A 14,717-nucleotide genomic window follows, 5' to 3' on the forward strand; every position below is an offset into this window, starting at 1 on the left:
CCACCACCACCACAGCAATACGTATAGCAGACGACACTTGCGAGGCGCATACGTATATGCGCATACTCGCCGTCGAGAGCGGAAGAGGGCAGTTCTGGCTCGGGGAACTTCACCCCCCCCTACCACCACCAATGTGTCCTGTCACTGAGCGTTGTATACGTCTTCAAGGGAATCTTGGGAGTTGATAGTTTGTATATTCAATTGAAACCGAATATGCTTTGTAAACAAACACGCTAAAACGGTGGCAAAAAGTTCGCAAAAAGGTTGTTCCGGGTAGTTTTGCGCCGCGTGCAAGGCGAGGGGAGTTTTGAGAGTGGGCAGAGTGGCGACGGGAACAAACGCGAGTGGGTTGTTTTGAGAAAAAACGGTACGCTGGACCATTATTTCCGCCCACGAAACCAGGGACCATTTTTTCCGTAACCCCGTGCTCGCTCATACTGTTCACAAAGAAGATTTGTTCCCATATCGCAGGAAACGACTTGAATGAATGATACCTATTTATTTCCCCATTTATATAGGACTGACTTCGCCATTTCGAATACCATCCATGGGGCAGTCATTCTCTAAGTGAAGCAAACATTTTTCAGCTTAGTCATATGGCTATCCAATTTTAAATCGTCTCTAATAACAAACAAGTATTTATAATATTCAACAGTTTTCAGTGGGTTACACCGTTAGACTTGAGCTTATTTGTAGACTGGCAATCCAGAAGATGTGGGTTCGAGTCCTACAGCTGGCTAACCTTTTCAGTGACTTTCATCTTTCATGGCTAAATATAGTTTGGTCAGATCTAAATACTGATTCTAGGCACAACCCGGTTATGCTATCCAGGCCCCTCCCATTTTCTTTTTCTTTCTTATTGAATCGGCAAAGAACTCACAAATACATATCCCATCTCCATAGTTTTTATTCTACCATCATCATCATCAGCAGCAGCAGCAACAAAAATCAAAGTTATCGTGCGGAAACACGAACATTTTCCGTTTACTTCCGATCATGAAACATATCCACATATCCTGTGCATGTTGAGTGAAGAGGTATTCGATGATATGCCGCCTTTTTCAGGGGAGCTGACGGCGCATGCACGGTTCTCCCGGAGCACCTCTTAGGCGGAAAACAAACTCGTGTGAGTTGCGCCATCCGCCATGTTGTTTTTCCCGCTGTGAGCTGTGAGTGTGGCGGTATGGTTGTGAAGTGTGCTGCGCTTGGGTGCCCTAATTACTGCGTTAGTGGGTTGCTGCAACCGATGGGCTTCTTTCGATTTCCTTCGAAAAATCGAAATGCCGCCAGACGTAGGTCTTGGATTCGAGCAGTTGGCCGTACAATGCCCGATGGCAACCCGTGGGAGCCGCCGACAAACTCTCGGTTGTGCAGCGCCCATTTCATTTCTGGTAAGCGCACACAGCTCCGCGAATGTATCACCGATAATGATTGATTTCTACTCATAACCACTGTAGGACGACCGTCACTTGACGAACGGCACCCAGACTTCGTACCCACTCTGTTCAACAATGTGCAACCTGCTCCTGTTAAAGCAGCAAAAACAGGATAGCACTACCTAGGATACATGGAGCGGAACAAGCAGCACCAGCCAGGAACTGCTGCCGGGTGCAGTTACTAGTGAAATGCCTGCTGTCATCACAGACATAGGTCTCATGGATGAAGCCACTGCAGAGGGTACACATAATTCAAATTCATACCTGGGTAGTATAATGTCATTACTGTAATGAAATTACAGTAACGAATTACTTTTGCTGGTAATTTGTAATGTAATTTAATTACATTTGGGCACTACTTTTAATGACATTACTCATTACTTCCTACAAAAGAATCGAGTGTGTGCTCTGTGTTGGCACTTGGCAGAAAGAGAATTGCCGACTGGCGAGTTACAAGAATTTTAACGCCCACTATGAACGGTGACGCACGCAATCGGCACAGAATAAAATATGTCTTGTTTTTGAAACGTAGTGTTGTCTGACAATGAATTTTCACATCCTCAATATCGTTACGATTAACCTCGCAGTAATGACGTAATGTAATTGTAATGTAATTTCATTACATTTCAGTTGCAGTAATGAGTAATATAATTTAATTAAATTCTAACAGGAGTAGTAAGTAATGTAATTTAGTTACAGTTTAGAAGTAATTTACCCAGGTATGTTCAAATTGTTCAGCCATCCCCACACACAAACAAAGGAAGAAAAAAAGTTATGGTGCAAGGACTACTGAAGGGCTGTGTTACCATGCATGTTACTAAGAGCTACTGTTGCATATTATTACAGGGAATTCAACATTTGACGACAGTTACTGCATACCGTTGTGTACACTATACACAGCGGACGTCAGTCAAGCAAGCAGCCGTGATCAGGAAGAGAAGCTGTCACCATGCACTGCTCTTTACGACAAGACGCCTTGTGACGGAAGTACTTCAGATGGTAATACAAGCTGACCTTTTCTTTATGACTCATGATTACCCAGAAGTCTCCATTCAGCTCAAAACTGTCCAGATAAATGAAGCTCCGAAGTATGAAGATTATATGAGTTCGTTCCTAGGTTTTTTGGCAGGATAATGGGGGATCCCGATAAATGATATTTGGATAAATTGATAAAAGAGATAGGGCGCAGACTAACTGGTGCATGATGATGAAGGAACGAATAACCGAGAGACACGGGACACGAAGACAAGCACAAGAGTTCTCAGGGATAAATTGGTTGGACTGTATACAGGGTGTCCAGCATAAGTATAGTAGCTTTTTTTTTTTTTTTTCAGAAACAGGGATGAAAGGGGATATGTTGTCCTTTCCGCAATGCTTGAGTAACAAACGCTCCATAGTGAGACCCAAATGTTTCTCATTCAAGGCTTGCGGGAGAGATCAGTTTTCCTTTGATCATACTGCTTATGAAATGTATCTTCTATACTTATGCAGGACACACTGTATGCATGAACAACAACTACGTGTAGATTTCCTTCATGATGTGTGCTGTGTAAATCAGAATGGAACGTCAGCTGGTTCAACGTAGCTGTCTGCCCCCTGCCCTCTTTTCTCTTCTCGTAGGTTCCATGTTGGCTGGTAACATTTCCACAGACAGCTCCTGCTCAAGTTCCACAAGAGTCTCAGGCTACACTGACGGTATGTACATGATTCTTCCTTCAGAATAAACATTTTGACAAAATTCATGACATTAGTGGAAAGTACTGGTTTACATCCAGAGTGAGAAAACTGATGTTTGCTTCCCTATTGTCGTAGGTCGTCGTATAAAATGGGTGTAAGTACGCAACATTACCGAGGTGATGTCCATTGCTGTTGAGGTTATGCTGAATGCAATGAGGCAGTGTTTGAATATTTGCCAACATTTGTCTTGATGTGGAGCACATGATCCACTGTAGTATTTCATGGTTTCATTTGCAGCCATGCCAAATGCAGATGAGCCCCTAACAACCTCAGCACAGACGCTAGCACTCCTGCAGATCAGAATCATTCAACTTGAAAAGGAAAACCCTAAGCTGAAAGACGAACTGCAAAATACAATATCACAAATGCTTTCTGTGGAGACTATCAAGTACAGTAGGGAGGGAGCCATGTATTACACTGGCCTTCCGAGCTACAACGTCTTCAGAGCACTGCTAAAGTTCATTGAACAAGGGCGAGCCAGATGGAGTACTGGGGTTGTGATAGAAGACGGCACGAGGACAGCACGAGAAAGTTTTCTCTCGAGGATGAGCTGTTCATGGTGTTAGTACGAATAAGGACGGGTATGCATGGAAAGGAAGTCTCCAGAAACTTCAACATATCACAAGGCCATTTCAGTAAGGTTTTCTCCACCTGGATAAACCTGCTACACCCATAGAGCTTAAAAAACTGACATCATTTCCATCACTCGAAGAAATTGCTCCTTGCCTACCTGCAGCCTTCCACCCTTATAAAAACACAAGACTTGTCCTAGATGCAACAGAATTACGCATTCAAAGGCCCTCATCAATATGTGCCCAACGTCAAACATTTTCGTCGTACAAGAGCTATACACTTACAAGGCTGTAATTGGCTCGACCCCAGACGGATATCTCAGCTTTGTTTCCAGACTGTGGGGAGGATCTGCTTATGATGGACACATCATAGAAAAGTCAGGTTTGCTGGACACACTTGTGCCAGGTGATGCACTGATGGTTGATAAAGGGTTTAGGTTTAAAAGACTTCCCGCCGGAGTAACAGTATACATGCCTCTAATGAGAAATCCAGGGGATGCACAAATGAACCCAGCTAGTGTAGCAAAGACACGGAGCGTAGCGAGTGCCCGAGTTTACGTGGAACGTGTGATACGTAGAGTGAAGGAATTCCATATATTGGATAAGCCGTTCCCATTAAATATGGTGGACATTGCGGAACAAGTGTTTCACATTTGTTGTTACCTGTCAAATTGGAGGAATCCCCCCCATTAAGAACTGATATAGTGCAAGCCCTTATGAACTCCCCCATTTTTTTAAAATTCTATGTTGTCAATAAACTGGATACTGTTAGAATTTTGGCAGTGTTTATTTTCCACTGGCCTCTGCCCAAAGCACCAAAAGTTCCTCTCCAGGGAGGAACGTTGCACAATGTACACAGTCATAGTCCCAGTCCGAAGGTGTTGCTCTTTCGGTATAGTCACCTCACTGAAGCTGGCCATTTTCCTTGCTAGTGCTGTTCTTGTATCTGGCAAAAGGCACGTAACTGCCTGTTGTGTACAATTTTCCAGACCTCTGTATCCTCTTTGTCAGGATTTTCCTTCGCTCTCACCTTCTTTCACCAACCGGTCTGGTGATGCTGAGGTGAAGGGGTACTCGGAATGCGCAATAAGCCCAGTCTCACTCACAACAACGGGCCTGTCATACAGTTTCATGAGATACACATAGTCAGCTACTGCATCCGCCTCGTGCTGCCTCCCATACGCAATAGCCTCTGAATAGGCACCTCCTTTTGGGTAAAGTATCTGCTTCACGAGATACTCGGGTTTTACACAGCGAACTACTTTGGAAAAAATTGATGCCGTGACGCGGCCAGTCCTTTCACGGTACCATGTAGAATTGCTTGCTTGCCCTTTTGTATTTTCACACAGTTGTGCTCTCTCTTCAGCAGTCAAGTGAGGGAGACCAGTGATATATTTGTCCACTTGGGAGGCAAGTGGCCCCGAGATCTTTCTCATCTCCTATTGCGATTTGTGGTTCGGATGCTCTTGCGGGCTTCGTCGACTTCCCAGGAAGGTACCTCAAAACCATCAGATCTGGATCTGTTTTGCGCACTCTCTTTTTAAAGTCTTTTGTAGTCGTCTCTGTCATGATCATGAGACATCGCACATGGGTCAAAAAGCCGTTGTTTTGTCTTCACCCTCGTGACCTTGTTGATGAGGTATTTCCTGAATGTGATGTCTTGCAGTGGCGTGACAGGAACGGGCTTCTTTGCTGTAAATATGCAGAAAATATTAAGCCTTGGAGCAACTTTCTAATGGAATCACCCACTGCAATGCTTGACAATAGCATTTTCCATTCAGGAACGTACCTGCTGATGGCACATTCCATGCACAGGGCACGTCTGTGCAGGAAGCTCCAGGCTGTGTGCTGTCTGTCACATGGAAGAGTAGGGCAGCAACGTGTTCACAAGTTTGGCTGAGCCTGCAAACAGAGTCAATGCTTTCATTAAAACTTGGCACGGGTTATGCGTTACCCACTCAAAGTTCAGGAAATAAAGTTGAGAAGCGAAGTACAGTTCAGAAACATTGATCCATTATTGCTTTGATGTAACTTCACTTCATGCACAAACACAGAAGTTGAGCTAGGAAGACAAACTACGTAATTGTCAACAAGAACAACCGTTCAGATATTGCTTGCAAACGTTTCGTTTGATTGCGCTACAATATGCGTTGAACAAATATGTGTGTACTTACCCTGCTACGCACTGACAGTGTGCTCCAGTAACAGTGCCGTCATCTTCGTACCACGCCGAAACGGTGTAGGCACCCTTCTGCATCGACGGCAGGCACACACCACGCACTAGCGTTACGTGCTTTGGACCACTGTTCGTGTTCGTGTTGTAAAGCACATTCCGGATATATCCTTCTTCTTTAAACCCCCACCCACGGTGCCCTTGACGAATGCAGTGCGTAGATTTATGCAAATAATCCCACACATGGTCTACTTTTGGTTTCACCCTGGCGTCACCTGTCCAGCTAAGTTTTCCAAATAAGAAGGGCACTTCGGGCTCCTGGATCATGCTGCAGGTCCGTACGAAGCGATATGAAATATGATCCAGCTAGGCAAATAGATATATTTCCAACAGGGTCTTTGGAACAGTGAGAACACGACACGACGTAAAAGCGGCCTGCAAAAACCCGGCATTGACTTTTGGTTTGACGGCGTGCCCACAGAGGGCGCGCTTCCCCACGTGGATTTGTTGTCAGTCAACTGCCCTGAAGCAGACGACATTCCAGAGGGCGCCACATCTCTGGAAAAAGGCGCGATAAATTGGGCGGACATCGAATAGCAACTATGAAATGAAGCCGTGCGGATAGCGAATACTGTGCTTTTCAGTATACGCCGTTGCAGTACACATGAGATATGTAACGAAAATTATTAAAAAGAAAAACGAAAGAAATGTAAAATATATGATCAATTCTGCCAATTCAAGTCCAACTCTGTTTTCTCTTTGAAAGGTGAAACGCTCTCCAAACTTCTCTGGACAAACATGCTGATCCATTTCACGAAGGTTCGCGATAAAATGAGCCGCTGATATTATTCTCCGCTCAGAAATTGCATCTTCTTCCGTCCACACTGAGGTGACATTCTCTACAAGAACGTTCGGTAGATCATCCATTTGTGGCGCACTTACTGTACAACTCTCAGGTGTTTGCATAGCGGCAGCAATCTCCGTTGCTGCACTGGGTGTGCACACCGATCAACAGAAACACGCCATGGCAGCCATCAGAAATCAATGTAACGGCAGTACGAGCTCATCATTCCTCAGCCAGCTTGCGGTACGAAGCCTGCATGCGCGTTCGACGACGGAGGAGGAAAACGCGCATGCAGACTCTCTTGCGGTAAAGTCCCTAGATCACTCTGACTAGAGTCACTAAATAAGCTAATAAATAAGCGTAGCTTATTTAGTGACTCTAACTCTGACCTCTGACTCTGCGGTTGTTTTGAGAGCTACCTAGTACGAGACGCTGGTGTTACAGCTATGAGCGGTTGCAAGCTAGGACACTAGATGGCGCAGCAAATGGCGCACCAGTTTCGTTTTCATTGATTTTGGGTAGGTGTGTATCAGATTCTTCGTCTTTTTCACCAAGGCATTGTAAATAATCTATACAATACAGAAAAAATACGGCCTTGTAGCGCCTTTGCCTGTCATAGAACAACATGACAAAAAGAAAAATAAAAAAATAAAAAAACCTAGACTGTGCTATTTTCTTCGTTTTTCGATAAATCCTTTCTAAAACAGCACCAAATATCACTGTTATTGCCTTACTCTCGCCCTTATAGCACCGATGCAGAGCGATATATCGAAAAACGGCTTCTGTAGCGGAGTAGGCAAAGAAAGCAACTACCCAACTGTGCCAATATCTTCAGGAACACACGCGCAGGAGCGACGAAATCCTTACTGAAAAGTTGCCGTTTTCAGGGGAGGAGTGGTACCGCATCCTTAACGAAAAATATATACATAAAGATTTTGATTCTAATAATCTGTGTGTTGTGAAAGCCTCAACTAGCTATTATGTATACAAGGAGAGATATGTGAAAATGCATATCTGGAATAGGGGGAACCGGTTCTAGCATGTATGCATTTCTGAGGTGTGTGTGACGATTGTTTGGTTCTTCTATACAAAACAAAGTGAACTATTACATCAATTTGCATTTCCGAACACTAGTTTAGATATGAATACTTGTGTCACGTTGTTCCTTCGTAGTCGATATATCTCAGGCCGCTGCATGTAGAAATGTCTGTTGCAAAGATATCATGTTTATCACTAAAAAAATTTGGTTATCTGTTATTTCATTAAATAAAATTTCTAATGTTGACTATTGGTTGTTCTAACTATTTCTCGTTTTGATAGATTGGTTGAGTATCATTTCTCTGTGAATCTAACCCCCTACTATTTCTTTCATGTTAGCATAATATTTCTATTGTTGAATAATGACAATTGTTGATTCTACTCCTCCGTGCTTTCTCCAACTAACTATATATTCTTCTGTTCTGCTCTTCAACTGATAGAGGCGAATAACGCGATCAGAGAATAATTATTTCCTTACACCTATTTGTGGTAATTTTTCAATTAGGATAATAATAGGTATCACTTTTATGTAACAGCAAGGTTGACAATGTTACTTCGTTCCTTCATTCAGGCATTGGCATTCCGCCTTGTAAAAAGCGTCGGTTTTGGTGTAGAGAGAGAGAGAGAGTCCCCTCCCCCCCGTTTCGAGGAAAGAAGGAAAAGGAAAGAGCGGGAAATGAGGTTTGTTCGGAGCTTGCCGTGGTGGGTTTGCCATTCTAACGTGTATAATATATGTGTGTTACTGTGGATTTGTGTGCCTCCCCCTCCAACGGATAAAACAACGAAAGCTTTGTAGCGTCTATTCGTGATAATCAAAATTGTTCTACTATTGTATTTCATAGTGTTCGCCTAGTTTGGGTTGCGAGGATGCTATGTCTCTTTTAATCGATGTTATGATGTGCGTTGCCCCTCTATTCTTCCGACAGGTGTCAACACTTATATCACTCATATGCTTCAGTTGATAGATTCGAGTACTATGATTATTTCCTTACATGTATCTGTTGTTTGCGTGTTGGTTGAAATATGATAATATAGAGTGTCTAATGGAGAAAGCGCCAGCTTGGGTCCCGCTTTGAGCTTTGTGAGAGATGGAGAAACTGGTTCCACTCTTGCTCGCTCCGATATCGTTGGCTGTTCTTAGTTTTGCTATGATCCTATCCATCGAATGGTTCTTTGATACTGCTCTCTATTAGTGCTGGCTATTGATCGTTTTGATAGAATGCTTGTTGTGTTTTGTCCACATGTTCTTCTGTTCTGTTCTTCACAACCGAATAATGCAAGCAGAGAATAATTTTGTCCTTACGTCTGCGACACGACGATGTGCTGTTCATATACAGGAAGCTAAGAGATTGCCACCTAATAATAAACTATTTTTTTTAATTGAAAGTTGTGTCCTCGAGGATCTGAACAGAGTATGTGTAGAATAATAATAATTGGTGGTTTAGACAGTCCTCCTCAGGTACCCGTAGTACCGGTAGGTACCCGTAGTATCGGTAGGATGCGGCTGCAGAGTATGTGCCACTGCTCCCATACACCATGTTGCAAGCCCATTGGTCGAGACTGTGCGCGCGATCCGATTGGTCGACAACGTTTTGAAATCGCATTTTGTACGCTCGCATGTGCGTGCAGCGTCTCGGCCGTTTCAGCATAGTTTCGAAATAGCACGGCCGGCACGGCGTCCTCCTGTGTTCCGTGGTGTCAATCGACACAACAGTTTGCAGAAATATGTTCGCTGGTTTATTCGTGCGTCATTGTGACCCTACGCATGTTGTGCTGTTTTTGGACACAACAATTATCCCACGAACAGTCTATCAACTGCGGAACCGGAATGCTTCATGAGTTGAAACGTGAAGAACAAGTTCGGGCGCCGTTGGATTTCGAGGACTGACAACAAGGACAGGATTACGTGCCACTCAAGCGCTTTCCGCTTCGCTGTAATGTATGATGCAAGGTATATCTAAACAGGTAGCGAAACTCCCATAGGCCCCTGTGTCTTCAGAATGACGCCATGATAGAGACGGTCAGCGCCATCCATCCGTTGCGCGGACTACTACGATTGTAAATAAATGACGTCAGAGATGACGTCAGCAGTATGAATAATAAGTAGTGCATAATTAGCCATGGCACGTTTACGTCCGCGCACTTTCTTTGCGTTGTATTCCCTTCCCTTCACCAAGCCAACAACACCAGACGAGAACACAGAAAAATAAATCATATCGTTATCACAGATTTTGACTGCAACTCCAAACTGAAGAGCATCGTGATGACTGCACAGAAATTAGGAAGGTTCACTTAAAGGGTCTCTGACCAGAAGCTGGAGAGACTTTTCCGCAGTGGCTACCGATAGAATACACAAAAGCAACTATACATACGAAAATGCATGCCTTAACACCTCGTAGTTTTCGTAAACTCGAATTTTGAACATCGCGGTTCACGCTGACGCTGGCGCACCTAGTGTTAAACCAGGAAAACGTACGCATATATAGAAAACTCATCTGGTCATCACACTGGGATGACGTCAATCGCCCATGCAATCAGCGCGCAGAATCCCGTCACGTGATCAAGCACTACAACAACAACTTTCTGCAAGAACCAACATTTTTACGCCAATATACTGTTGTCACAATGTCTGGAAATAAAAAGTATGTACATACTTCGACATCTGCGTCCTGTTTTATAACTGCGATAATCCAATTAGCGACTTCAGTGGATAGAGGAACTAGCTAGGAGCTACGACGACTTTCGGGCTTTCGTGATCCTGCGCGCTGTTTCACAGCGTTACTGTAGTGTGTGTATTTCCAAGTTGTCTTTTTTTATATCTTTAGGAACAACGACCAATTTATCGAGGTACACTGTTAGACTTCATTTGACATGTCTCTCGGTTGTGTCGTCAAAGCGAGATTTCTCGGCGAGCATTCAGTTCCATACGATACTGCGCGTTCAACCGCAGCGGCAGGTATGGTTGGCAGCGGATTTTGCCAATCGTATTTGAAGAATGCAGACTATAAGACGGACCCCTTAGTTTGAGTACAAAGACGAGGTTAGGTGACGAGGTTAGTATCTTCTGTGTAATTTATACAGTGATTACTCTCCTTGTGGAATTACGTTGTGGCGTGCAGATGTTAGGAGATCATTCACGCAACAAAGAAAAATAGAAATTAAAGAAAATTGAAGTTTACGCACTAAATCAAAAGATATACTGTACAATTCCGTGTGTTGTTCAGAATGCTGCCATGCCAATGCAGTAAGCAACATCCATAGTACGTAAAATGAAGCTGTGTATTCCGCATCTAGGTGTAACATTTTAATTGTCACAGCAGTGTGCACCAATGTAGTTCATGACTTCCTTGGACAAGATCTGGAACCAAATGTTGGAAATACAAGGCAGGGGTTAGGTACAGGTTTTATTCTATTTGTTTTCCTTGTAATATGCAGCATACTGCTCATAGTAAAGAAGGGCTCTGGATTTTAAACCAGCCCAGTTGAAATCCTTAGTTTACACTAAGCTGTACTATATCGTTGTCTAATCTGGGGAAACACCACAGAGGGCAACTACGATAAAACTGCAGTGCACAAAAAGGAAAAAGAAAGCCTGATGTACGTCAACCATGTCTACAGGTGCAATGTGCTGGACCCTCGTTGCAAAGAGGCCCACCAGGGGTGCAACTACAATCAATCCATCCATCCATCCATCCATCCATCCATCCATCCATCCAGCCCCTCAGCTCCTTCAAGACATGCAAAATACAGTAGACAAAGTGTTCACTTGGAAATCAGACATTTACACAAAATTGCCTTGCAAATTCAAGATCTTTTAGTGCCGTCTTAAACAATTGCCATTACGGTATGAAATCAATCACTGTGCCACCTTACAAGGTTCCACTGCTACGGGGCGACTACGGAAATCAGCAGACACCGTTCCTTTTCTGAACAAATTTGGTCAGCTGATTGGAAATGGCCTTCCTGTGTCCAGTTTCTAAACAGAGTTACACAAACTTGTTGAAGTCTTATTAGAGACAGGCCACTCTGTTATGTATTTTTTGTGTGCTTGTGTGTGTGTGAATATGTGCACAGCTCGGTGCAATTGTGTATTTTATTTATGTGGTTGTGATTTGCTGTATGCTCGTAGTGGTAATATCTCAGTTATCACACAGTGTATTGGTGCTAGGCACCTCATCATGCTGATGCCTTTCGTGCCTGGTAGCCTCATTTAATTTTATATGAAATTAGATCATCATAAATTTATGTGGCTTTTTTTTAACAATGTTAGGGTGATAACTTCATGGAAGTGAGAGGAACAGGAGAGGAAGACATCTGCAATGGTCATGACAGTTGTCTGTCAGGTACGGACAGGCCCTGCCCTACTGTGCGGCCTGGGGGACCCCTCCTAGCCATGGAAGTCGTCCGAAGCGGCGACAGCGCCTCGTCTACCGAAGGGGCCGGGATCGGTGACACCGACTCCTCTTGTAGCAGCAGAACGATTATCCTGCGAAAGAGGCAGATTGACAGAGACATCCCCAGGTAGCACAGTTATGTCGGGTAAGCATCGGTCCAAAGTCGGGAAATATCGCATGAAATATTGGGTGAATATCCGTTGCCGATATCGGACCAGCACAGTTTTTGCAACATCGGCACAATCTTGGCAACCAATATTGCTCTAATATCGGCATGGCGTCTGCAGGGTATCGCACCAATATCGTTTTTCGATACTGGCCCAGCTACGGCCCGATCACTTTTTTCGTCCCACATGACGATTACCTTTCACCTTTCACGTCAAAATTTTTGTGGACACAGTTAAAATGCAGGTGTAGCATAACATTTCTTTTATTTCTCAAGGTACAGGAATGCTTCAATTATCTGACCAGGTTATGACAAACTTTGCCACACATTAAAATATGTAATGTATTGCACATGTATTATAAATATGCAGTGGAAATTCAACAAATATGTATTTCTTGACAACGTTTCCTCCTCACGGTGTCAGGGGAAGGTCGTCTGGAAAGTTCCCTTGCCCTTCAAGAGGTTTTTGTCGTTTGGCTCGTCCTCCATCACGATCACTTGCACCAGCAAGGTGTTTTCCCAACTTGCTGTTAAATGTTGGCTTCAGTTTCATGTTTAAATCTGTCTTTGATGCCTTCTGGAAATTGTCAATATGAATAATGCAAATGCAACAATTCACTTGATTGCTGGACACTTCTTCCTTCCCTTAATATACTTTATGTTTATGTTATTATATTACAGATGTTATATATGTATGTATAGGTATATTCATTTACTATATTATTTGTCTTATAATAATTGTTGTCGTTTCATTCTCAAATATATTTTTACTTATTTATCTACATTACTGTTATACTGAGTCATTCATATATCTAAAATTGTCCAACAGATTTATCACTACTATCCTATTTTGTGCTCAAAATTTATACTCATCTGGAAAATGCAAACTTTAACAGGACACATTTTTCGTTTAGCGCTCTACACCCACACTAAACTCTTACGGCATCTTGTTTCAGGCAGCAACAGCACAGAGGTATACAAAGGAAAACACAGCGACTGTAGATTAACAAACCATTGAATCACCTATTATACAGCCGCAGATGTGAAGCTCGTCAAATGCTTTTCCTTTTAAGCTGGTCATGATGTGGTTTGCTAGAAGACGTCGCAACGTTAGCTTTACAGTATCCCTGACAGTCTCCCCACCTACACTCTTAGCCCAGTTACTTCTAGTAAAGGTAAAAAAATTGAAATATTGTTACCTGTACACTGGACGGGTACAGCGTTACCTCTGCCGAGGTTACCTCTCTAATAGTAACCAGATGCATCGTGTATTTAGAAGTAACACCGTTCCCGGGGCTCCGGGGCTGCACCCGCCCGTTCCTTGCGTCCGCGCATGCATGCAGCAACTTGCATGCAGGCACACACGAAACACGACACGGGTGACATACCAAAATACAATGACCATGGGCTTTCCTGGGCATCTAATTTTATTGTGAATATAAGAAAAACACAACCCAGCATTGGCAACGTAAGATAACGAAGATATCGTTTCTTCGTGTGGTGGCATATGTGAGACTATGTATAATGAACACAGCTCTAAAGGGGCTTTGATGTGTTCACAGAATCGCGTGAAATATTGTGTTGTAAAATTCCAGGGGCGGCATGCATGCATATGGACCTTGTCCTCATTCTTGCTTGTCGCTGTGGGGACGGTGCCGCTTTCCCCACCATAAATATCTAAAATGGAATGGGCACTCATTATTTATCATTCTCACGTTGTTTGGGTACATCATTAATAGCAAAAGCAGACCTTAATTACACTTGTGCAAGCACGAGTAATGAATGCAAAAAATGTAGATGCCTGATATGTAGGAAGACTCGGTGTTTGGTATCGTAGCGTCGTTTGCCGAAAACGGGGGATTTTCCAATTCACGAGCTTCCATATTTGTACATGTAGCGGCAGTGATGAAACCAGCCACAGTATAGAGTTCACATTGAACTTCCTCAAGGCAAGGTGTAATGCAGCATAATTGTGAGGCCAGCAATACATGCACATAAAAAGAAGAGAGTAGTGAAATGTTAACTTCCAACAAACACAGATGGGAAAATATTTTATGGATGGCAGGTCGTTATGTAAGAAAATAAATACCATGGAACACGTTACAGCTATGTCCTGTTTCCTCCTGTGGCTGCAAGTTCACGTCCTGAACATGTTCTTCACCACCTGAGGGAAATCAGTCGACATAAGTTTGCGGGCCCTTGACCTATTAATTACCACCAGCCCACCCGCTCCTCCACTGCCTAACTCATCGGGATGGCGATTTCGGTTGCCTGGTACATAAATTCATCTGAATGTGATTCAGTAGCAGATGTGATCGATTTCTTATCTTTTAACAGTTTACTGACTAGTCGGTGTT

General features: G+C 43.4%; 1 protein-coding gene and 1 pseudogene across 1 annotated transcript; one reads left to right on the plus strand and one right to left on the minus strand.

Moving 5' to 3' along the window:
- Positions 1–969: 969 nt before the first annotated feature.
- Positions 970–5,727, plus strand: LOC135397968 (uncharacterized; annotated as a pseudogene).
- LOC135397969 (uncharacterized) lies at positions 4,514–7,151 on the minus strand. Its single transcript, XM_064629441.1, has 3 exons — positions 5,920–7,151; positions 5,535–5,647; positions 4,514–5,437 (listed from the first exon to the last, which is right to left on the minus strand). Exons 1-3 carry the CDS (start codon positions 6,243–6,245, stop codon positions 5,286–5,288), a joined length of 591 nt encoding a protein of 196 aa, XP_064485511.1. The 5' UTR covers positions 6,246–7,151; the 3' UTR covers positions 4,514–5,285.
- Between the last annotated feature and the right edge of the window lie 7,566 nt (positions 7,152–14,717).

Source organism: Ornithodoros turicata, chromosome 6 (genome assembly GCF_037126465.1).
Source record: "Ornithodoros turicata isolate Travis chromosome 6, ASM3712646v1, whole genome shotgun sequence".
Taxonomy (NCBI): domain Eukaryota; kingdom Metazoa; phylum Arthropoda; class Arachnida; order Ixodida; family Argasidae; genus Ornithodoros; species Ornithodoros turicata.